The following is a 23,111-nucleotide window of genomic DNA, read 5'->3' as shown; positions in this document are numbered from 1 at the left end:
TTCCCCTGAACAACTATGTTGAATAATCTTTGTTTTCAGATCATTTGACAGTTGTTTTGAGGAGCCCATGATGCCACTCTTCAGAGGAGATTCAAACAGGAGAACAACTTGCAAATGGCCACTTTAAGTAGCTTTTCTCATGATTGCATACACCTGGCTATGAAGTTCAAAGCTCAATGAGGTTACAAAACCAAAAAAAGTGCTTTAGTAAGTCAGTAAAAAGTAGGTAGGAGGATTTAAAACAAGAAAATGATAAGGGTGCCCATACTTATGCACCTGTCAAATTTTGTTTGAATGTAGATTGCACATTTTCTGTTAGTACAATAAACCTCATTTCAAGGCAGAAACATTACTGTGTTCAACAGTTATTACATATATCAAACTGAAATAGCTGTTGCAAAAACACCAATTTTTATAAAACATTAAGCTTAAGATTAATAGGGGTGCCCAAACTTTTTCATATAACTGTACAACAAAGGAAATGTGTACAACAAAGGAAATGTGTACAACAAAGGAAATGTGTACAACAAAGGAAATGTGTACAACAAAGGAAATGTGTACAACAAAAGTAGGCATTAGACCTACAGGTAATAGGTTTTCCTGGAGTCACTCATGACAGCACCCTCAGGAAGGTGTCCTTCATATCTCTGATAGGGACAAGAAACACAGAAGAGTTTAAAAGGCCCCTCCCTCCACCCATACCTTCAGTGATTTTCCAATTACCACACCAGGATGGATGCAACGCTATTTTATTTAGCTTCCTTCTATCTATGTTAACATCACAAGGCAGAATGGAATATAGGGGGGGGGTGGGGAATAGGTGCTGTCATGAGGGACTCCTGGAAAACCTATTACCGGTAGGTCTAATGCCTAATTTCCAGGACGTCTCTCCTGATTAAGGAGATTACCCGAGTATATATTCAGGGAGGGATTATAGCTTGGAAGACCTTCCTTCCAAAAGCCATTTTCTGGTTAGACAGAATGTCCGGCTTATAGTGTCTGCAAAAGGTGTTTAAACTTGTCCATGTTGCAGCCCTACATATTTGGTCCATAGATGCACCTGCTCGTTTTGCCCATGATGTGGCCATTGCATGGGTAGAATGGGCTCTCATATTACCTGGAGGGGTTTTTCCTTCTGAAGAATAGGCTAGATGTATCACAGATGTGACCCACCTTGCCAGAGTAATTTTTGAAGCCCCCCCCCCCCCACTTTGTTTTTACCTGTGAACTGTACAAACAGGTTAGAGTCAATTCGCCAGTCTTTTGTGGTTTCTAAATACTGAAGAACTACCCTCCTGACATCTAGGGAATGAAAGGCTAGCTCTTGCTCATTTCTATGGTCCTGACAAAATGAAGGTAAAACTTTCTTGATTCATGTGAAAAAGGTGTTGTTACCACTTTTGGCAAGAATGCTGGATCAAGTCTGAGGATAATACAGTCGTCTAGAATCTTTAGGTAGGGATCTTTTTGAGAATGCTTTTATCTCCCCAAAGCATCTCGCCGTGGTTATAGCCACTAGAAATGCTGTTTTGAAGGAGAGAATTTTCTTCACTTGCCTCTTCAAGGGGTTCATAAGGTTGGTTGCACAGATTACTTAAGACTGCATTCAAATCCCAAGGGGGGATATAAGTTTTTACTGTTGGTCTCATTCTCATTGTGGCTTTCATGAACTTCTCGATCCAAGGATGATGTGCTAGGGGGAAATCATGAAAGTACTTAGAGCTGCAATCTGCACCGTTAGAGTGCTAGGTCTTAGACCTTTGTCAAAACCAGGCAGCAGAAATTCTTATACCTCTGGGATGTTGGGACTAGAATCTTCCATTGCCGATTCCCCGTATAGCATCCAAAACTTCTCCCATATTTGTGTAGATTGCTTATGTTACAGGTTTTCTACTATTTTTCATTGTTCAGATTACTGCATCTGAGAGTCCTTTGAACCTTAGGATTTTCCCTTCAGGATCCAGGCTGAAAATTGTAGAAATTTTACCTTGGGATGGTATAATGGTCCTTGGAAGAGTAGATCCTGTCTTTCTAGCAGAATAATTGCATCCTCCAGGGCCATCTTCAGTAAAGGAAAACAGCTCCTTTTGGGCCAGAAAGGTAAGATTATTATTACCCTGGTCCGATCTTCCTGTATCTTCCCTAACACTAGTGGAATTAAGGGTAGAGGAGAAAATGCGTAAGCCAGGTCCATGTCCCATTTCTGGGACAGAGCATCTACTCCGGTTGGTCTGTCTCTTGGGTTGAGGGAGAAATTTTTTTTAGTTTTTGCGTTTTCTTCCGGTGGCAAATAGATAGACTTAAGGGGAACCCCATCTTTCTGTTTATTGTAAGGTCTTTCGACTGAGGAAGTCAGCCACCGAGTTCCGAGACCCTTTCAGATGTATCGCTGTTATTGAGAGTACTGTTTTTTTTCTGCCCACTGAAATATCTTGTTCGATAAGGCTTGCAGTTGGTGATGTCCTGGCCCCCCCTGATGTTTGAGGAAGGCCACGGTTGTCATATTGTCTGACAGGACTCGGACATGTTGATGTTTTAGATCCGTCTGACATGTTTTCAAGGTTTTCCAGAACGCTAGGGGTTCTTTTAGGTTCGATGATCCAGGAATTTATCGTGCGTGTCAGGTACCTTGTAGGTACTGATCTTCCACATGTGCTCCTCAGCCTTTGCTGCTTGCGTTGGTGGTAAGGGTGATGAAGGGGGAATCAACTTCCACATAACTCCCTTTTCCAGGTTGGTTCTTGAAGTCCACCACTTCAGAGATTTTTGCCGTTCCTAACAAGGTTATCTTATTAGAAAAAGAAAAAAAAAAAAAAAAAAACTTATGGCACTTCCAATACAAGAAATAGGTGTGAACAGGCACTTACTAGGAGGAGCTACCTCCATATACAATTAAACAAAGTAGCACTCTAACGCTTAGTATATAATTAAAGTATAAAATATGAATAGCATTACTGCTGTGGAAAATAGAAATAAGTGAGAAATCTTAGCGAAATCTGGAAGTTTTGTTCCTCAGATGGTATTCCAACCAAATGATCATGGATCTTGCTACAGAGGTTGCTGCGATGTTTGTTTTGATTACTGCAGCTGCAATTTCCCAAGTTTTTTTAAGGAGGTTGTCTGCCTTCCTGTCCATGTGATTGACAGGGAATACTCTGTTCATACGGGTTCTCAACCCTCCGAACATTTCATCTTGTACTGAGGAGGGCGTCTTCCACTTTCATAGTGTTGCTTACTGCCGATAAAAGTGGTTCAGTGTTTTCCCAAGCAAAAAGATATTTTTTCCTTTCTTCTGGGGGAACTGAAATAGATCCCTCCCTTTCATCCTGTTCAGGATCGGAATAAACTGATCGTTCTTCCTCCTCCGAGCTAGATTCTAATCTCCCACCGGTGTCTCTTTTGCCTAGGTCCAGGTTGAGAAGTTTGTGTGGGGATTATATCTGCGACTGAACTTTGGACCTCCTCTCTTATTATGAATCTTATGTCCGACATAAAGGAGGAATGTTTATCCCTGACCACTCGGGCAATACAGTCGGTGCATAATTGCTTCCCATACGTGTCCGGTAGCTTCAGGTTACAGATGGCGCATCTTTTCCCTTAGGGGTTGATGACGTTGTGGATTTTTTAGAGCCCTCCTTGTCCTACAACAACAAGGGATCATATAGTAATATCCTACAGATGGTAGCAGGTAAACTTGACCCAGGAAACTCCCGTTAAACTCACATGTAACGGGGGTTCTGCTGGCATACCAGGGTGACCAGTGGTTAATCCTTCCATGGCTCGTGACCCAGAAACCATGATACCTCAGATCCAGCCCCACAGTTAAATAGCCTGTCTCACCTGTCTTCCATCTGCTTCGTCAAACTTAGGGGAGGGACGTCCTGGAAACATGTGTTATTGCAATCATTTTCGGGGAGAGATACTTTAATTGTTACAGAAAATAAATGGTGCCAACAATTTCAACCATGACTGTATACTGCAGTGTTACTTCTGTGCTGTATAAACACACTGCACAGTACCAATTCTCCTGTTGCAGAGGCGGCATTGGACTTCGGGAGTGTCATTATTGGTTTATTATTTTCTACATTCTTATGGGCAAATGAAAATAAATTTTGAAAAACCTGTTTAAATGAGTTTACCCCCTTCCGTTCACTACGGATCTAACCCCAAAATCCCGAGAAACGTAGCTTTTAAGAGCACCATGTAAATGGAGCTGTGGTTGATCATGCACATTGCATCTGGGGGTGATGGGTGTTCTAGTATGGGGGCTGGTGGGGATTGTATGCCAAGGCTGCTTTTTTTCGTCCTAGTCCGACCCTGGATCAGAGCCAGTAGATGCAGAGAGAGTTATACTAAAGATTATATAGTCAGTGCTTGTGCCATCCACAACATGAACATTCTGATGTTCATGTATGCCCTCACGCAGCAAATTACGCCACAGCAGGATGTACATGCATGTCATTTAGGGTTAACTGATAAAATTCCTGTTCTTACTATGCCAAGAAGTCCACGGGATGGTCAGGCTAGAACAGAATACGCACAATCATATGGGAAACAATGTCAATTACTATACAGGATCACCCAGTGTACTCAAACATAGAAAGAACAGAACAGGAATAGAAATAAATAAAATACCCGTTACAATAAATCTAACAAATTGTATATTTGTTCAACTCCTCCAGCTATAGAACATGCTACCTGCAGAGGACACTGCATTTTCAATGTGGTAGGCTACTTTTAACATGTTGAAGGCACTTGTAATTGCCAGAGTATTGTTAATGAGGTTGTAAAACTGCCACGTCACCTTTTGTTCTGTGTGTGCCAATTTAAAAGCAGGTGAAGTTAACCTTACAAGTTTGTATGTACTGAACATGAATGTCAATACTTTAATTCATTGATGCAGTCGTTTTACATAAGTAGCTTGACATCATTGGCAAACATGCAGGTCACCCAGAGCAGTCCAATAAATGGATCTTATCCCATTCATTGTGCCTCACCTTCTAGGAGGAAAACCATATGCCTGGTATTTTTTGCACCTAAAATAAGTTTGTATTATCACAAAATCTTCCAGCTCATGGATATATGTAGCCTTTACGGGTTGCAGTTGCTATCGCATCAGGTGTATTTATGTACCGTACTACTTTTCAGACGCCAAGGGCTAGCCTTAAATGTTACCCTACACATTGCGTACTATTGCTAAGAAGCACAATGCCCCACGATTCACAGAATTGAAAACCCATGCCAATTCATTAGATCCACGTGCAGTTCTCTGCTAAATGGAGCACAATTGCAACGTGTATAGACAGCCCATTATAGATCAATAAAAAAAAAAAAAAAAAAAAAAAAAAAAAAAAATCACGCAACATGGCATCACCCAGAAATAGTAAAATTGTGAATTTACATAACCTCGGAAAACCTTGGTGTTGGAATAAAGTAACATGGTTCTTTGTTACTTGCAAAAACTGACATGGAACTTGGGAAATGTATAGTGTTTAGGTCACAGATGCCCTTCAAATGAGAGCAGAAGCTTCCACTTTGGGATTTTGTTTGGTTACTGATTTGTCAATTTCACTATTGCTTTTACTTAGTCTAGAAATAATTCATACGCTCAAGAACACAAGGGTAAATTCCCTCTGCCGGCTCAGCACAGCCTGTAAAAGCAATGGCGAGGACATATCCGCAAGCATCATAGTGGTGCTATAACAAGTAATACAGTAAAGGGGTCTCTTCATTTTGCCAAGTCAATGGAGGTCCCTGCATCTCTATTCGTGATGAGCAAGCATGCTCGGGTGCTTACAGAGTATCTTCGGCGTGCTCGTATATTATTGCTCTAGTCCCTGCATCAGTATGATTTACGGCTGTTAGCCTCAACACATGCAGGGATTGCCCATTTGTTAGGGAATCCTCACATGTGTTGAGGCTGTCTTACAGACTTAAATCATGCAGACGCAGGGACTAGAACATAATATAAGAGTACGCCGAAGATGCTCGATAAGCCCCCCCGAGCGAGCCTGGTTAAATGAGCACGCTAGCTCATCACTAATCGCTATACTAATTGGGCATCAATCTTTAAATATCCTATGCCATCCTTATACCAGTAATACCAATTTACATCATTCATGCCCAAAAAGCAAAATCTCATACCTTAAATGCACCTGTCATAAATCACGCCCGTTGTCAACATTTTTAAGTCTGTAGGGGCTCGCCACTATTCCCTATAACCAACAGGCTGAATTACTCTGCAACAATGGGTATTGTGCCTTCTGTATTTGAGTTAAACAGTCAGAAGTTTAAAATTGTTGCATCATTCAGATATCCATGATTTTTTCCACATACACAAAAAAAAAAAAAAAGTTTGAGTTTCAAGAGCGTTTTGAATAAGATTCACAAATGGGAATTTTTTTTTTTTTTTTTTTTTTTTTTTTTCTTTTTTTATAAATAGGTTTAATGCTCGAGATTAACCTTAGGATGTTGTTTATCACGGACATCACAAAAATGCCATTTGGACCCATAGACTTAAGGATAAAAGAAACATGCAAAATGGACAGGTCTGATTTTTTGGGGGGCGGGCACAAACAAAAAACACACGGACAAGTGAACAGCTCCATAGACTATAATGGAAATGAGTTATCAACGAAAAGCGCAGAACATGGATGTGAAACACGAACGTCTGAATGAGCCCCAAGGAGAATGAAAAGCTATCCAACTTTCTAAAATACTTTATCATTTTCTCACTGCTTCAAAAAATATCTGCTCAAAGTCAATCAATATGGATTAGTCCATCTAATGTTAGCAACTTGCCCATCCAAACAATCAGTTAGGTTAACTGGGTTAAAGCAGTCCACCTGTGTAAGGCCGGGGTCACACGAGCGATGATTCTCTCATGCTAAACAAGCGGGCTGATCATGCTAAGGACACTTGGCTCTGTTGTGAGCAGAGTGTCCTCTTAGTATGATCAGATTCTCTCGCATGTGAGAATCATATAGGTGTGGAGAAAATGGAGAACTTAATTTTTCCATCTTCTCCATTGTCTGAGACCGCAGATGTCAGATTGCACTCGAATTACATTCGAGTGCAGTCTGAGGTTTCAGATGCACCCATAGACTTGTATGGGTGTGCGTGATCTGAATTCCAGAGCCACATGCAGCATGCTGCGAGCGAGCCCTAAAGTTGAGTTTAGCAGACTACCACGTTCCCAGACCTCACCATAAAATACACTTAGTTGAGCGTGCTTATTTAACAGTGGAAAGGAAGACATATTGCTAGCAGATCTAAAAGAATTACAGCGCCTGGGCCTCCATATGCAAATAATGAAGGTTACAATTCACTGACAAAGCAGGTCTGTGCAGTAAAAGAGGCATCATTGTGTATGTTCCAGCAATGTGCATGATATTTATTAATGTGGTATATGGATGCATGCAAATCACTATAGAAATTTGTAGGATAAAATTATGAAATACGCTATGAAAGAACCTTAACCCCTTCCCACTGCAGTCAATTTTCACTTCTGTACTTCACTTTTTTTTCCATCCCTTTGTTCCTAGAGCCATAACTTATTGTTCCTCAACATAGCCATAGCTTGTTTTGTGGGGACAATTTGCAATTTGCAGCGGGTGGAGGAGGAGCAGGGCACAGGAGGCAGTAGCACGCTGCTAAAGAAAATGAATATTCACTGCTCCCCTCACCTATGGGCGTGGGGAGCAGTAAATATTCATTTTCCTTAATAGCGTACACTGTACTTGCAGCACGGTTCCTGGTATGGATGGCCACCCTCATCCTGGTATGCTTGTCACCCCCTGATCCCCATCATGGTACACACACACAAAAGACACCACACAATTATACTCACCTCCTCTCTGCGTCCCTCTGTGGACGACAGGGATCTCACTGGGTGAGCCGCGCAGGCGTAATTGCCATGTGCCCTCACACAGATGCTGTGCTGGAATAGTCACTGCTCTCCACGCCAGGACTGTGTGCGTGGGGAGCAGTGACCATTCACTCTCCTTAATAGCTCGCACACTGTACCCACAGCGCGGCTCTACGGTCTGTGTGGCTGCTATTTGAGAGTGTGAATATTCACTTCAACCCACTTCCATGGGAGTGGGTTGAAGTGAATATTCATGGTCTTTAATAGCAGGCACACAGACCGCCGGCTACAGGAAGAGGGATGAAGGGGGCCATACATACCAGGAAGAGGGATAAACAGAGTTGGGGGACATTACCCCTATAACAGTGTCAGCAGCAGACCCCCTCCCCCTCAACAAGGCATCATGACCACATCTTGATTGTTTTTTTTTTCTAATTTTCCTCCTCTAAAACCTAGGTGCGTCTTAAATTTCAAAAAAATATGGCAATTCCTGTTAAGCACCAGTGGGAGTTAAATTTCCTGAATACAGTTGTGAATTCTTAGGCTGTGTGCCCACGATCTGGCTAAAGCAGCGCTTTGGACGCTGTGTATTTTTGCTGTACCTGATCATGCAGGGAAATCCGCCTGTGTTCAGTGAACGCCTGCGAAGTTAATGCACCCTACACATTCTATTGGGGAAATTTCTGTTGAGGAGAGTAGAGTCTCCGCATCAGAAACTGACATGCTGCGGCTCGTAAAGCAGCGCTGCTGAAGAGTTTACACGTCTTAAAAAAAAAAAAAAAAAAAAAAAAAAAAAAGTACAGTGGGCATGGGATTTATAGAAATCCCATCTGCTGTCCTACTGTACAATGCAAAGATTTGGAGGCAACGCAGGTGAGCTGCGTCCAAAAGGCTGCTATTGCAGATCGTGGGCACGTAGCCTTACAGGGTTGCAGTTTTTAAAATTAGGTCTTGTTTTGGTGGTGGGGGCAGGAATTCTGGACACAGGACCCTTAAAGTCACTTCAAAAGACATATGGTAATCGTTAGTCATAACGCACAAAATAGTAAATGAACGACTGTTTTAAGGGCACAAACAAAAAAAAGTGCTAATTTTTCAAAATTTGTCAAGTGTCATTTTCATAAACGCAAAACATAACGGCCTAAATTTAAATCATCATAAAGTACAATGTGTCATTAAAAGAGTCTCAATCACTGGGATACGTTAAAAGCATTCCACAGTTATTACTACAAAGTGACGTCAAATTTGGCTTGGTCAGGAAGGTGAAAACCGGCTCTGGCAGGAAGGGGTGAACAAGTAATATTTTGTCATGCCCTTTTGTTAAAAAAAAAAAAAAAAAAAAAAAAAAAAAAAAAAAAAAAAAATGAAAAATAAGCACAGACTATCCATTCAAAAGAAAATTAGTAGCAGAACCAGTTCCTATTCAAACCATCTCTATTCTAGGAAAAAGTAGAAAGTAGATTTGCTAAAATTTAAGAGTGGAAACATAATACGTTATCCTCCACCTGCCCATCCCTTTGTTGAGTCATTACAATGAGGCTATCAGGTTACCAAGTCAAGAAAGAAAAGGAAGAAAATCCTAGGAAGTATAACTACATTGTGAATGCTTCAACAGAAAATGCAAAGTCACTTGTGGTTTCTATTTTAAGTAAAAATCTAAAGCTTCACCTTTACGATAAAAAATTATATATGGATTATACAACTTTCAGAAACCAGACCACCAGGTAACCTCCACACAACATGCAGAGAGCATCCCCTTCCTGCCTGGTGCTGGATAGTGACGATGAGGATATGAAGCTGGCAATGGCAAAAGGTGGAGAACTGCAAAGAGGCAGAGTAAAGGGCAGTACACAATGTCAAGGAAAGTAGACCCCAAAAACAAAGATGAGAAAGAGGATAAGGTTTTTTCTTTTTTTTTAAATATTTTTCTTCTCTAGAGAATAAAGCATCTTAAAAGATCGAACATATGAACAGCAAGTCGTCTTGAACATTGCAGTGCATAATTACATCTGGTTGAAAATAAGACCTAAGTCCATCAAGTTCAACCTTTCTCCACCAATGATAAATTACTAAAGGATCTACAACCCATGATGTTATGTGTACTCAGGAAATCGTCCAGCACTCTTAAAAGCTGTTATTGTGTCTGACATTACTACCTCTTGTGTAGGACATTCCACAGTCTGACTGCTCTGACTGTTAAGAACCCTTTCCTATTAGCTGCCAGAATTGCTTTTCTTCCACCTGGAATGAGTGCCCCCTGGCCCTTAGTATGGTCTTTGGAAGAAATAAGTCATGTGCCAGTCTTTTGTATAGACCACACATTTATACATGTAAACGAGATCTACTGAGACATCTTTTTTCTAAGCTAAACAAGCTCAACATTTCCAAACTATCATAGGAGAGGCCTTCCATCCCTGGTAATCTAGTTGCTCGCCTTTGAACTGACTAACTTCTGAATATCCGTTTTCAAATGTGAAGCCTAAATCTGGATCCCATATTCTAGATGTGGCTTCACAAGTGATTTATAGAGGGGTAACAGTACGTTGGGATTGTGGGATTTTTGCTCTCTTTTTCTACATCCATCTTGTTTGCTTTTGCAGCTTACTAGTAACCAGAATACCAAAGTCCTTCTGTTCTGTAGCCCCGAGTATACTCCCATTTAATGTATATGCAGCAATAGGATTACTCCGTCCGAGGTGCATTACTCTACATTTATCAATAGTAAAGTGAATCTTTCACCAGATTTGACCAATCTAAATTATAAATATGGGAATACAGGTTATAGACTGCTGAGGAGAATCATCCATGTATTCCTCATTTAGATGCTTTGTGGATCAATCATCTTTTATCACTTTATATAAATGACCTCCTCAAGCCTATGGGGAGGACGCTGCCTGGAAGATTACTGTCTCCAGAGACTATTTTACATGACGGAGAAGTTACCACTGTTAGTTACTTGTCTAACACAACAGGAGAAATGAACCTAGTCTTCTTGCAAATGCATTTTTTTGCAGCTCTCTGAGCTCTGCTGTATTGTAACAATATTACAACACTGCCTGTGAACTGGAAGCTGAAGCTGAGAGGAACCTGCAAATGTGTCAGGTATAATCACACACAGCTCTGCAGTGAGAGCAGAGATCGGCCATTACACTGGTAACTCCTCCTTCATGTATAATAAGCTCTGGAGGCAGTTATCTTCCAAATTTCCTTTAAACCTCATTTGCCAAGTGTTTGCCCAGTCATCTTATCCAGATCATTCTGCAATATCAAGATCAGATTTTAATATTCTAAATAGTTTGGTATCGTCAGCAAAGACTGACACTTTACTCTCAATCCCATCCCCAAGGTCATTAATAAAGAGCTTAAAAAGAATCGGACAGATCCCTGAAGCACCCCACTGCTGACTATATCCCACTTAGAGAACGTACCATTTATAACAACTCTTTCCTATCATTTAGCCAATTCCTTACCCATCTACATATAGTTCCCCCAAGTCCTTGCTTCTGTAGCTTCAGTATAAGGCTGATATGTGGTACAGTAACAAATGCCTTTGCAAAGTCCAGATAAATCACATCAGCAGCATTACCAACATCTAGATTTGTACTTAGCTCCACATAGAACCCCAACATGTTGGTTAGACACGACTTCTCATGAATCCGTGCTGATTATCATTTATTATATTATTATCTGTGATATAACTCTGCAGGTCATCTCTTATGATGCAGTCATGTTAACTTTTTTGTGCTTTTCCAGGAAGAATACACAAGGGAAAGAAAGAAAAAAAAAAAAAAAAAAAACAACATTGCATGTACATACCGAAAAGATGTTCTATCTGGCAAAAAATATTAACAAGCAAATCATCGGATTGAGTTCACAGTTGAAATTGTGGTAGATTTTCTCGGATTTGAGCAATATGGTAATGTATGGATTTCATCACAGATTTTACCCATTGCAACGAAAAGGGTAAAATCTGATTTAAAACTACACTAAATTCCATAGCCAGTCTGCTACATGTGAACAAACCATAGGTCAGGGTCGGGGAACATTTTTCTGCCAAGGGCCTTTTCGATATTTATAACCTCATTCGGGGGGGGGGGGGGGGGGGGGGGCGCGGGGCATATAAAATTATCAACGTAAACATTTACCTGCTATATTTGGTCAAACATTTAAAGTGAACCTGTCAGCTGATATGGATTGGGCAGCATGTATCAGGCACTGGCTGCATGATCGACAAACATTGCAGCGTTTCAGAAGAAAAAACACTTTATTAGCCGCCAGGGACAGAGACCACGCTATAGATTAATGAGACAGGCAGTTCCCCAGTGGCGGACAGGTCTCTGCCTATAGCAGAAGTCTACATCATGGTCAATGTCCCTGGCGGAGATTAAAGTATGTTTTTTATTCAAACATGCATTGACTGAGATAATACAGCCAGTGCGTAACACATCCTGCCACAGATTGGGCAGTATGCATCAGATGACAGATTCCCTTTAAGTAACTCACCCCTAATGTTATGGCTGGAACTTTTTATTTTTTGGTGAGGCATGCGATGTTAGCTGGTATGGATAGTGTTGCTACTCACCTGTTTTCCCAGGTTTGGGTTGGTCTGGAGTGCAGTCGACTCTTGATAAGTTTTGAAAAGGACGGCTCGCAGCAGTGAGTTGTCCTGAACACAGATGCATATTTCAATACATGTCTCCTCAAAGTGGGAAATTAGTCACAGCTCACATACAGTTATATGAAAAAGTTTGGGCACCCCTATTAATTTTAAGCTTAATGTTTTATAAAAATTGTTGTTTTTGCAACAGCTATTTCAGTTTGATATAGGTAATAACTGTTGGACACAGTAATGTTTCTGCCTTGAAATGAGGTTTATTGTACTAACAGAAAATGTGCAATCCGCATTCAAACAAAATTTGACAGGTGCATAAGTATAGGCACCTCACCAGAAAAGTGACATTAATATTTAGTAGATCCTCCTTTTGCAAAAATAACAGCCTCTAGTCGCTTCCTGTAGCTTTTAATGAGTTCCTGGATCCTGGATGAAGGTATTTTTGACCATTCCTCTTTACAAAACAATTCCAGTTCAGTTAAGTTTGATGGTCGCCGAGCATGGACAGCCCTCTTCAAATGATCCCATAGATGTTCAATGATATTCAGGTCTGGGGACTGGGATGGCCATTCCAGAACATTGTAATTGTTCCTCTGCATGAATGCCTGAGTAGATTTGGAGCGATATTTTGGATCATTGTCTTGCTGAAAGATCCATCCCCTGCGTAACTTCAACTTTGTCACTGATTCTTGAACATTATTGTCAAGAATCTGCTGATACTGAGTGGAATCCATGCGTCCCTCAACTTTAACAAGATTCCCGGTGCCGGCATTTGCCACACAGCCCCAAAGCATGATGGAACCTCCACCAAATTTTACTGTGGGTAGCAAGTGTTTTTCTTGGAATGCTGTGTTTTTTGCCGCCATGCATAACGCCTTTTTGTATGACCAAGCAACTCAATCTTGGTTTCATCAGTCCACAGGACCTTGTTCCAAAAAGAAATTGGCTTCTCCAAATGTGCTTTTGCATACCTCAGCCGACTGTTTGTGGCGTGCTTGCAGAAACGGCTTCTTTCGCATCACTCTCTCATACAGCTTCTCCTTGTGCAAAGTGCGTTGTATAGTTGACCGATGCACAGTGACACCATCTGCAGCAAGTTGATGCTGCAGCTCTCTGGAGGTGGTCTGAGGATTGTCCTTGACTGATCTCACCATTCTTCTTCTCTGCCTTTCTGAGGTTTTTCTTGGCCTGCCACTTCTGGCCTTAACAAGAACTGTCCCTGTGTTCTTCCATTTCCTTACTATGTTCCTCACAGTGGAAACTGACAGGTTAAATCTCTGAGACAGCTTTTTGTATCCTTCCCCTGAACAACTATGTTGAATAATCTTTGTTTTCAGATCATTTGACAGTTGTTTTGAGGAGCCCATGATGCCACTCTTCAGAGGAGATTCAAACAGGAGAACAACTTGCAAGTGGCCACTTTAAGTAGCTTTTCTCATGATTGCATACACCTGGCTATGAAGTTCAAAGCTCAATGAGGTTACAAAACCAAAAAAAGTGCTTTAGTAAGTCAGTAAAAAGTAGGTAGGGGGATTTAAAACAAGAAAATGATAAGGGTGCCCATACTTATGCACCTGTCAAATTTTGTTTGAATGCAGATTGCACATTTTCTGTTAGTACAATAAACCTCATTTCAAGGCAGAAACATTACTGTGTCCAACAGTTATTAAATATATCAAACTGAAATAGCTGTTGCAAAAACACCAATTTTTATAAAACATTAAGCTTAAGATTAATAGGGGTGCCCAAACTTTTTCATATAACTAACATTTATAAAGCTCAAGCAATGGGAGGTCTGCAGTATATATCACATGAGATATATGCAGCAATCAGTGTTTCCTAAGTCAGAGAGAAGAGCATGTTAACTCTGCCCACAATGGCGGAGTTCAGTAGTGAACGCTGCGTGCACCCTCTAAGAAAGCGTTAAAGGGCCGAGGGCTGGCGGGCCAAGCACTGCAGCCACCAGGAATCTGTCAGAGCCTGAGCAAGTAATATCGCCTGCCGTAAAAGACCCATGGGCCATAGGTTCCCCAGCCCTGCTCCAAGTGATGCAAGTTGCGCTATAGGGCATATTCCACAGATGCTTCACCCACCGAAGTAAACACTTTGAACTCTGATATTCCTCAAACCATTCCTTAACAATTTTTGCAGTGTGACATGAGGTACCATCCTGCTGAAAGAGACCACTGGCATTATAGAATTGCCATGAAGAGATTTACTTTGTTTCCAACAATGTTTAGCTAGGTGTTAAAGTAAAAATTTACATTAAAGCCAGAACTGAAGATTTTCCCATCAACATAGAGTGTTTGCAACAGCTTTTCTGCTTATACAGATATATTCTGGTGCCATCATGTAATCAGGTAAGACAACGTTGTTTAGAATCTAAAGGTCTCAAAATCTTAGGTCTCAAAACACACGGCCCACATGTGGTCCCTGAGGCTGCTTTATGTGGCAAGCAGGCACAGACCCCTTGACGATCCCGACCTGGTACTGGAGGAGCCGCCAACAGCAGCGTTGCATTGCTGCGCAGAGAGTCTCCCAGCACAGCATTTCCAATGCCAGCCGATCAGAGGCCAGCAGCTGATATCAACGCGTGGCAGTGACATCATACGCCGCTGTGCTGGGACCCAGATATCAGCTGCTGGCCTCTGATAGTCTGGCATTGGAAATGCTGTGCTTGGAGACGGTCTCTGCAGCGCTGCTGTCGGCGGCTCCTCCTGGACCAGGTCGGGATCGTCAAGGGGTCTCTGCCTGTGGGCCGCATGTGCACAAAGGACGCCAAGGGAACGGAGGACAGGTGAGAAGAAATATTGCACATTACAAGATGTTTGCCAGAATTACTATATGGTGCCAATTGGAGGAAACAAAATTGTAAAAAATTAAAGCATGAAAAAAAATATATATATATACTAAAGTAAACAAAAAAAGTGCACGTTTATTATCACCACATCCGTAACGACCCAAGCTATAAATAAAATAAACACAGCAAAAATGTTCAGACGATGTATACAAAAAAAATGGTATCACTAAAAATGTCACTTTGACCTGCAAAGAATGTGGCCCCCCAAATTCAAATTTTTTCCATGTGCGGCCCATATACCCAGCCGAGTTTGAGACCCCTGGTTTAGATGATGTATCAGGAAATGTAATTCATCAGAACTAGAGTTGATGTGATTGTTTTTTGCAGGCCCCAATCCAACAGCTAGGTCAGTAATATCTGTCCTCTAGGCAGGAGTCCTGAGAATCACCTCCTACCTGCAGCCATTCCTGGATCACCAAGCAAATCAAAAGAAAAGCCGCAAATGCTGACAGATAGGAAGAGGTTCCAGCAGTCACATATTGCAGACCTGAGTAATAGACCCTCTGATTTTTTACATCTAAAGCAATGTGTAGAATCAAAGATAAGAAAAGTCTTACGTAAGGTCACACTGTGCAGTTGTGATGGGAGATCGGAACTACATGCTATTGACTCCAAGTACGGAATATCTGTGGTAAAAACTATGGTTCTTTATGCAAAAGTTGCATGCACCACATTCACACATCTGAATATCGCAGTCTGATTCATGGACTGAAAACAAGGCTCCTGAGCCAAACTTAAAGGGGTATTCCCATCTCCAAGATCCTATCCCAATATGTAGTAGGTGTAATATTAGCAAATATCTCCAATTAGAAATGTAGTATAGTTTTTCAAATTCACTATGTTTCTTTCCTCATGTACAGGTCCTGCAATGCCTGCACATGAAGAAAGAAAGCGAATCAGAAAAACTATACTACATTTTTAAATTGGAGATATTTGCTAATATTATACATCGGTTGGATCTGCACATCTGTGAGTCACTGTCCTAGTCCTTCTTAAGGCATTAGGAATTTTTCTAAGTGTCATCAGAAGTACATCAGTGTTTGAAAACCCAAGGACAAGAGATTATGAGACTAATCCAGATCTGCTCCTAGAGGTACTGACAGGTCTCTCCCCATGTACATGCAAGGGAGAGACAAGTCAAGCACCTGCAGCAGCGCTGGGAGGAGCTGAACTAGAGCAGTCTCCGGCCGGATCTGATCTTCAAAGTGTATTCTCTCACATGCCGAAGCATTTCAGAAAATAATATACCTTGCTGCAAGACTGGCACAAGCTTTGGTAAAGCCGCCTGAACATGAGGTAAGACCACACAGATAGGCGTTGAATGAAACCAACTGCTCCATGTAATCTCATCTTCATTTACACTGGATTGACATGACCATTATACATAGTCCACAATAACTGAACAGGTACTATCTGCCACAAATTCCTAGAAAGTATTACAGAAATAGGAATCCAGCCTAAAACACAAATCATCATCAGGTTATCTGTATAAAAGATAAAAGCATAAAAGTAAAATTTACCAAACCTGAAGCTACAAATTGCACACTGAACTGTGTTGATTATGCTGCAGATTGAACTGTGGGATTATCACAAATATCGCTCTTAGCATTGCAAAGAGTGAAATCTCTGTGTGTGGATGAGAGGTCATAAATCTCACCCCCATGTTGGTATAGAATTGAGGATTTTTCATCTGGGTGGAAAACCCGTTGCGTTTCTGACATGTAAACATACCCCAAGGCCTCAATACATGTCTATGTGTGTGCTTTTCATGTACCAATTATATCTTATGGGCCTGTTCATATGTGTAGGTTTTTTTTTGTGGTATTTGTATCCATCCAGAAGAAAAAAAAAAAAAAAAAAAAAAAAAAAACCATGTTTGATTCTGATCAGTCTGTACAGAAATGTCTCGGACGGCACGTAGATGGCAAACTAATGCGGTAAGCTTTTTACTGACTATTTGAAGAAGCTTTGTTTTGGCTTATGAGAAAAACTGACAATGGTAAAATCTGATCCATCACAATATTACAAAAATACCGGACGTTTGGATGAGTCCTCAGGGTGCAGCCAGATGGAGCTGAGCCGTGGCTCCCACACGTGGATGATCATGTTGCACAAATACTAGTCAAACGTTACAAGTTGCAATTACAACATGGCAATTAGCACATAGAAAATAAAAGTTGCCATCTTATGGAGATCACATTATTTTCTATAGGGAGATAAATACATAGCAGTAACCCGAGCACAACCGGGAAAACACAGAGCGGCCATGTGGCCGGAGATCGTACCTGTCCTGTGATCCCTGTGATCAGGGCCACTTTTCTGGACTTGTCGTTATTTGGGAGACACTGGGACTTGTTTCCTAGGTTGGCGGCCATGGTCAGTGGTCTTCAGGTAGGGGATTCGGCTGTGTTCTCACTGCAGTCCAGGCACTGAATGAAGAAGGAAGTGACAGGTGAGGAGGCTGCTCAGCATACACCTGGGAGCTCAGGTGAAGGTGTGGGTGGGCTGGGTCTGACCTGTCAGGGAACGCCCTACTAATGGCCAATTATCCCCAGCTGTCTGACACTGAATGGCTGGGGTGGAGCACTCACTGCAGCTGCCGTCATTACATGCAGCACTCGGCTGATGTGGCACGTCAGTGTGGTGTCAGTGTAGTGATAGCAATGGGGTCACAGCAGTCAGCCGCCCAGCCATGTGCACAGTGAGGACAGTGCTTACATGTGTCATAGAACCACGTGCTTTTACTCGGCGTGCTGCACCCAGCCCTGCACACACTCATTATCAGGGGTCCATTACTGGGGGCGGCAGGCGGGTCAGCGGGGCGCTCAGCACATGAACGAGCCGGACACTGATGCTCCGGTATCTGACTTCCGGGTGCTTGTCGGCAAGGACCTGCTGACGTCAGAAGATCACATGACAGCGAGAAGTCACGTGGCACCGGCTCCTGCGTTGGATGCGGCGTGTTAAGCTTTTGGCGGGAACTGTGAAGTTGCGGCACTGGGGACGTGGGTGTGGGTGAGGGTGTGGTCAGGGACTACACTCACTGCCAAGGTGGGCTTCACTGGGGAATAGACCCTCACAGCAGACCGCATGAGCAGGGATTTTCTCCAGCAGCGGTTCTAGGTTACATGCTGCATTGCAGGGATCATGGCCACATGTTCTTTAAGCCACATTAGTGGTGGAGATGAGAGCTCCAGCAAAGCAGAATAGTGAGGGGTCTGCAGTGGTCCCCCGGTTGGGCAACTGGCAAGTATCCATGAGTGGCCAAGGCTAACTAATGGGCAACGTGGACAATACCTGCATGTACTGGCCAAAAGGTCTCTCTAAATTACACTACACATATACAGAAGCATGGACATAGAAGCTACATATTACACAGATATACAAATACATAATATATGTGACGCGCCCCCAGGGCCGTGGGGTACTCGGCAGCCGGGCCTATGGGTGCCGGTATGGGGGATATCACGGTGGCTGGCCCGGTCCGTGACCCAGGGCGGTCAATAAAAAGGGGAATTATTTATAGGGGATTTGTGAAGTTCTTGTGATGCCACCTGTGGAATGCGGCTAACGGGAGCTGCCGCTGCGGAGCAGTCCTCTGGAGCTGATGTTATGGCAGCAGGGATGGTGTGGCTCTCCACAGGTAGAGCTAGCTCCAGGGCAGTATAGGGGTAGATGGTGGATGCTGGTGAGAGACGGCAGGACGGTCCTTGGAGGAAAGACGGACACTCACACAGGGGTAAGCTTCAGTACAATTACTGGTGATGATGCAGGCACGGTCCAGGGTACTCCGGACGAAGGGCGCACTTTTGGACTCTCCCCAGCGAGCGGGTATAGGGCCTCCTGATCCGTGGTTTTATTCGCTAAGCTTCTGACCTGCCTGGAGCTAGGCCTAGCTTGGTTACTGTCTCTCTCTCCCTTGCAGCTGCTGACCTGGTGGTAGGGCCTCCTCTTGGAGATCACTCTCCCTGGTCGCTGGGGCCTCCGTGACTCCTAGCCCTGGTACTGTAGTCAGCGTTTGGTAAACCTGGGACCTGTAGTCCTCCAGGGATTCCCTACTGGGTATAAAGGGACCACGTAGGAGCGGACCCGGTGTCTGGTATATATCTCGGGGTGAGCCTGGTATGCTCCTCTGCCCCCTCGCTACTTCTTCCTTCTCCTCTCGCCTTCGGGCACACACTCAGGGCCCTCAATAGGCTTTCACTCATGCTGTAGGCCTTGGCTCGCCTAAGCACAGCAGCCAGCGTGCTGCTCTCTGAGTGTCAGCACGCTCTCAGACTCTCTCTGTCTGACTGCTCCTGACTAACTGAGCTGCCTGGCTCCACCCTCCATATATAAATCCCTAACGGGCTCCCTCTGGTGGTCTGAGGTGGTAGGGTGGAGGTGTGTGAATATGTGAGGGCCTCTTGTGGAGAAGTCCATCCATGCACCCTTCTGGGTTCTGTGGCACCAGTGCACAGCAGGGCGCCACATCCCCCCTAGTAAAACTCAGTACTCCTGGACTGAAGCATTTTTCTCAAATGGAAGAAATGTTATTGTTTAACCTGTTTTATGGGAGGCACTTTTCTTGAACGTTACAGGTAACATTATAATACAATAATATAAAGTATCTTCAGAGTTTCTCAAATCAGTTCCAGTGAGATCCCAACAGGGTATCCCTCTCACTTGGTTAAAGTGCAAAGGTAGCTTGAGGGACCTGTCCATAAACCCTCCACGTAGGCCCTGGGCGTGGCTGCAGGGCACAGGCGAGGCGCGGGTCGGACCACGACTTCTGCCACGCCAAACAGGTTTTTGTTCTGAGGTCACTTAAAAGGCACTCCAGGGAGTGCAACTATGTACGTGACAGTTTTTGGGCTGCTCACAGTCCTCAGCCACCGAGTCCTTTATATATACCTTTATGGGTTTCTAAATGCAACGAGAAGTGTCCGTGCACATAAATTGTCCATTAGCAAGGCAAAATAAATCAATAAATGAATACATGAAATTATTACAAGAACATACCCTACGGAGTAACTATTTATACTGTCAGTATTTCTCTATTTACTCCCTATACCTGACAGGGGTCTGGCCTTTTGTGCTACGCGATGACCTACGTAGTACTGGGATGCGTGTAGTGTGGATGCTTGCGCTATTTTCCGCTCTATGTGTTGGTGGACTGCGAGACTGCCTTAACCTCTCTACGGGACTGGCAAGTACACTGGTTACTGGGCCTATTGGCTCTGCTTCCGCCGGTGATCCTTCTTCCGGGGATTGTTCCTGAGCAGGCTCTTCCGGGGCACTTACAGGTCTTACTTGCAGTGGAGAGTCTTCTGGCTGTTGGTAGAAGTGTAGCACAGGTATTATTACTGCTCCATCCAGATGAGGCCAATCTGCCGGGAAATCTCCTAAGACAGTATGGAGTACTTCTTCTTTGGGCTCCTCCGGTACGGTGAGAGGCACTTCCTCCTGGGGCTTCAGCGGACTTGGGCACAACTTCAGATGCTCTCTTGATACCGTTGCAGTTGTTCTTCCTCCGTCTTTGCTAATTAGACAGGTTTTCCTATTGTCGAATCTGGAGTTCAACACAGTGTAAGTTTCCCTTTCCCACTGGTCGTCAAGCTTGTGGCTTCTTCTCTTTCGTTTCAGCACAACTTCTCCACGTGTCAAGGGTTCGGCTGGTGCACTCTTGTTGTACTGTGCTTCCTGCTTATCTCTCACTCTACTTAGACTGTCTTCGACACAGGCTTGTATTCTCTTGTACTGCTCCTGTCGGGTCGTATCCCAGTCTTCAGTGGAAATATCTGCTTCTGGCTCTACCACTCCAAGCTCCAGGTCAATGGGCAACTTTCCGGGTCTTGCTCGACATGAGGTACGCTGGAGTACAATTGGTGGAACTCACAGGTATGTGATTGTACAGATCTACCAGGTCAGGTAGTTTGTCTGGCAACTGATTCTTTTCTTCTAGAGGTAAGGTCTTCAACAGGTCGATGACTGTTATTCATCTTTTCACATAACCCATTGGTTTGGGGGTGGTACGGTGTAGTCCGGATCTTCTTACACCCGTACAGATGGCAAAACTCTTTGAATAGCTCGGCTTCAAAGGCTGAGCCTTGATCCGTCAGCACCTTATCCGGGTGTCCATGGGGCCTGCAGAAGTATGCTTGAAACGTCCTTGCTGCAGTTTCTGCCGGCAGATCCTTGACGGGGGCTACCACCAGTAACCAGGAGTAGTGATCCACCATGGTCAGGGCATACGAATAGCCTGTCCTGCTGGGTGACCGCTTGACGTGGTCCAGAGCGACGATCTCCAGGGGCTGGGTTGTCTTGATGGACTGCAGGGGTGCCTTCTGGCTGCTGTAGTCTTTTCTTCTGAGGCTACAGAGTCCACAATCCCGGCACCACCTCTCTATGGAACTCCGCTTTCCAACCCAATAAAACCGATTCTTCAGGAGGGTTTCCAGCTTCTTCCAGCCAAAGTGCCCTGCTTGATCGTGGTAGGCCTCCAATACCATCTGGATGTCTGTCCTGGGCACTACGATCTGCCATACCATCTCATGGGTCCTAGGGTTGACATACCTTCGGCACAGCTTCTCTCTATAGATGAACAGCCGGCTTCTCTCATTCCACAGCTGCTTGGCTTGGGGAGGAGCGTTCTTCTCTAGGGAGAAACCTTCCTGGGTTATCAGTTCTTTGATATGGCTGACAACCGGGTCGCTGTCCTGGGTCTCCTTCCAACTGTGATGAGGTAAAGGGATTAATGTCTTACCATGATACCTCCTGGAGGTGCACTGCTCGTGGACCATCCCATTTCTGTGGAAGGCAGGTAGCTCAATCTCCTCCAGGTCATCCAGTTCTTCTTCAGTGTCCGACTGGTGAGGCATTCTGGATAGGGCATCGGCGTTGGCGTTCTTGTGGCCTGCCCGGTACTTGATGGTGAACTGATAGTTTGACAGCCGGGCCATCCAATGCTGTTCCATGGCTCCCAACTTGGCTATCTCTAGATGTGTCAAGGGGTTGTTGTCAGTATAGGCCGTGAACTTAGTGGAGGCCAGGTAGTGCTTGAATCGTTCAGTGATGGCCCAGACCAAGGCCAGGAACTCCAACTTGAAGGAGCTACAGTTTTCCGGATTCCTCTCGGTCGGACAAAGCTTCCTGCTAGCATAGGCAATCACCTTCTCCTTGCCATAGTGCTTCTGACTCAACACAGCTCCTAGTCCCTCGTTGTTGGCATCAGTGTACAGCAGGAAAGGTTGGCTGTAGTCAGGGTAGGCCAGGATTTCTTCGCCAGTCAGGATCTCTTTCATCACCGCAAAGGACTCAGCCTGCTCTTTACCCCACTGGAAGGGGGCTTTTTGCCTCTGTTGGACTGTCCTACCAGGAGATCTTGCAAAGGTGCTGCCTTCTTGGTGTAGTCCCTTACAAATCTCCGGTAATACCCGACCAGTCCCAGGAACTGACGTACCTCCTTGAGATTCTTCGGCTCTGGCCATTTCTGGATGGCAGTGACCTTCTCCGGGTCTGGTGCTACTCCTTCTGGACTGACGATGTGCCCCAGGTACTGAACCTTCTGTTTGAGCAGGTGGCACTTGGAAGGCTTCAGTTTCATCCCATACCGGGACAATGACTCAAATACTTCCGCCAGGTGCTTCAAATGGTCCTCATACGTCTTGGAATACACTATCTCGTCATCCAGGTATAGCAGCACTTTCTCGAAGTTACGGTGTCCCAAACAGCACTCCATCAATCTCTGGAACGTTCCAGGGGCGTTGCAGAGTCCGAACGGCATACTGTTG

The 23,111-nt window shown here is 43.9% G+C and overlaps 1 protein-coding gene across 2 annotated transcripts in view; it reads right to left on the bottom strand.

Moving 5' to 3' along the window:
• Window positions 1-18,249, bottom strand: part of GMDS (GDP-mannose 4,6-dehydratase) — a 704,434-nt gene extending 686,185 nt beyond the window's left edge. The window contains exons 1-2 of one of the 2 annotated variants that reach the window (XM_073676655.1): window positions 18,058-18,249; window positions 17,625-17,768 (exon numbers count right to left, since the gene is read on the bottom strand). In XM_073676655.1, coding sequence (XP_073532756.1) covers window positions 17,625-17,714 — 90 coding nt within the window. In that variant the 5' untranslated portion in view covers window positions 17,715-17,768; window positions 18,058-18,249. Of the gene's footprint in view, window positions 1-17,624; window positions 17,847-18,057 lie in introns of those variants that run through there. The other variant, XM_073676654.1, reaches the window with a different exon arrangement.
• Window positions 18,250-23,111: the final 4,862 nt, after the last annotated feature.

Source organism: Phyllobates terribilis, unplaced genomic scaffold, assembly GCF_046119375.1.
Source record: "Phyllobates terribilis strain yellow unplaced genomic scaffold, ASM4611937v1 Scaffold_4__5_contigs__length_816908805, whole genome shotgun sequence".
Lineage (NCBI taxonomy): Eukaryota > Metazoa > Chordata > Amphibia > Anura > Dendrobatidae > Phyllobates > Phyllobates terribilis.
The sequence above is the reverse complement of the archived record's forward strand: the minus strand, read 5'-3'. Positions and strand labels throughout refer to the sequence as shown.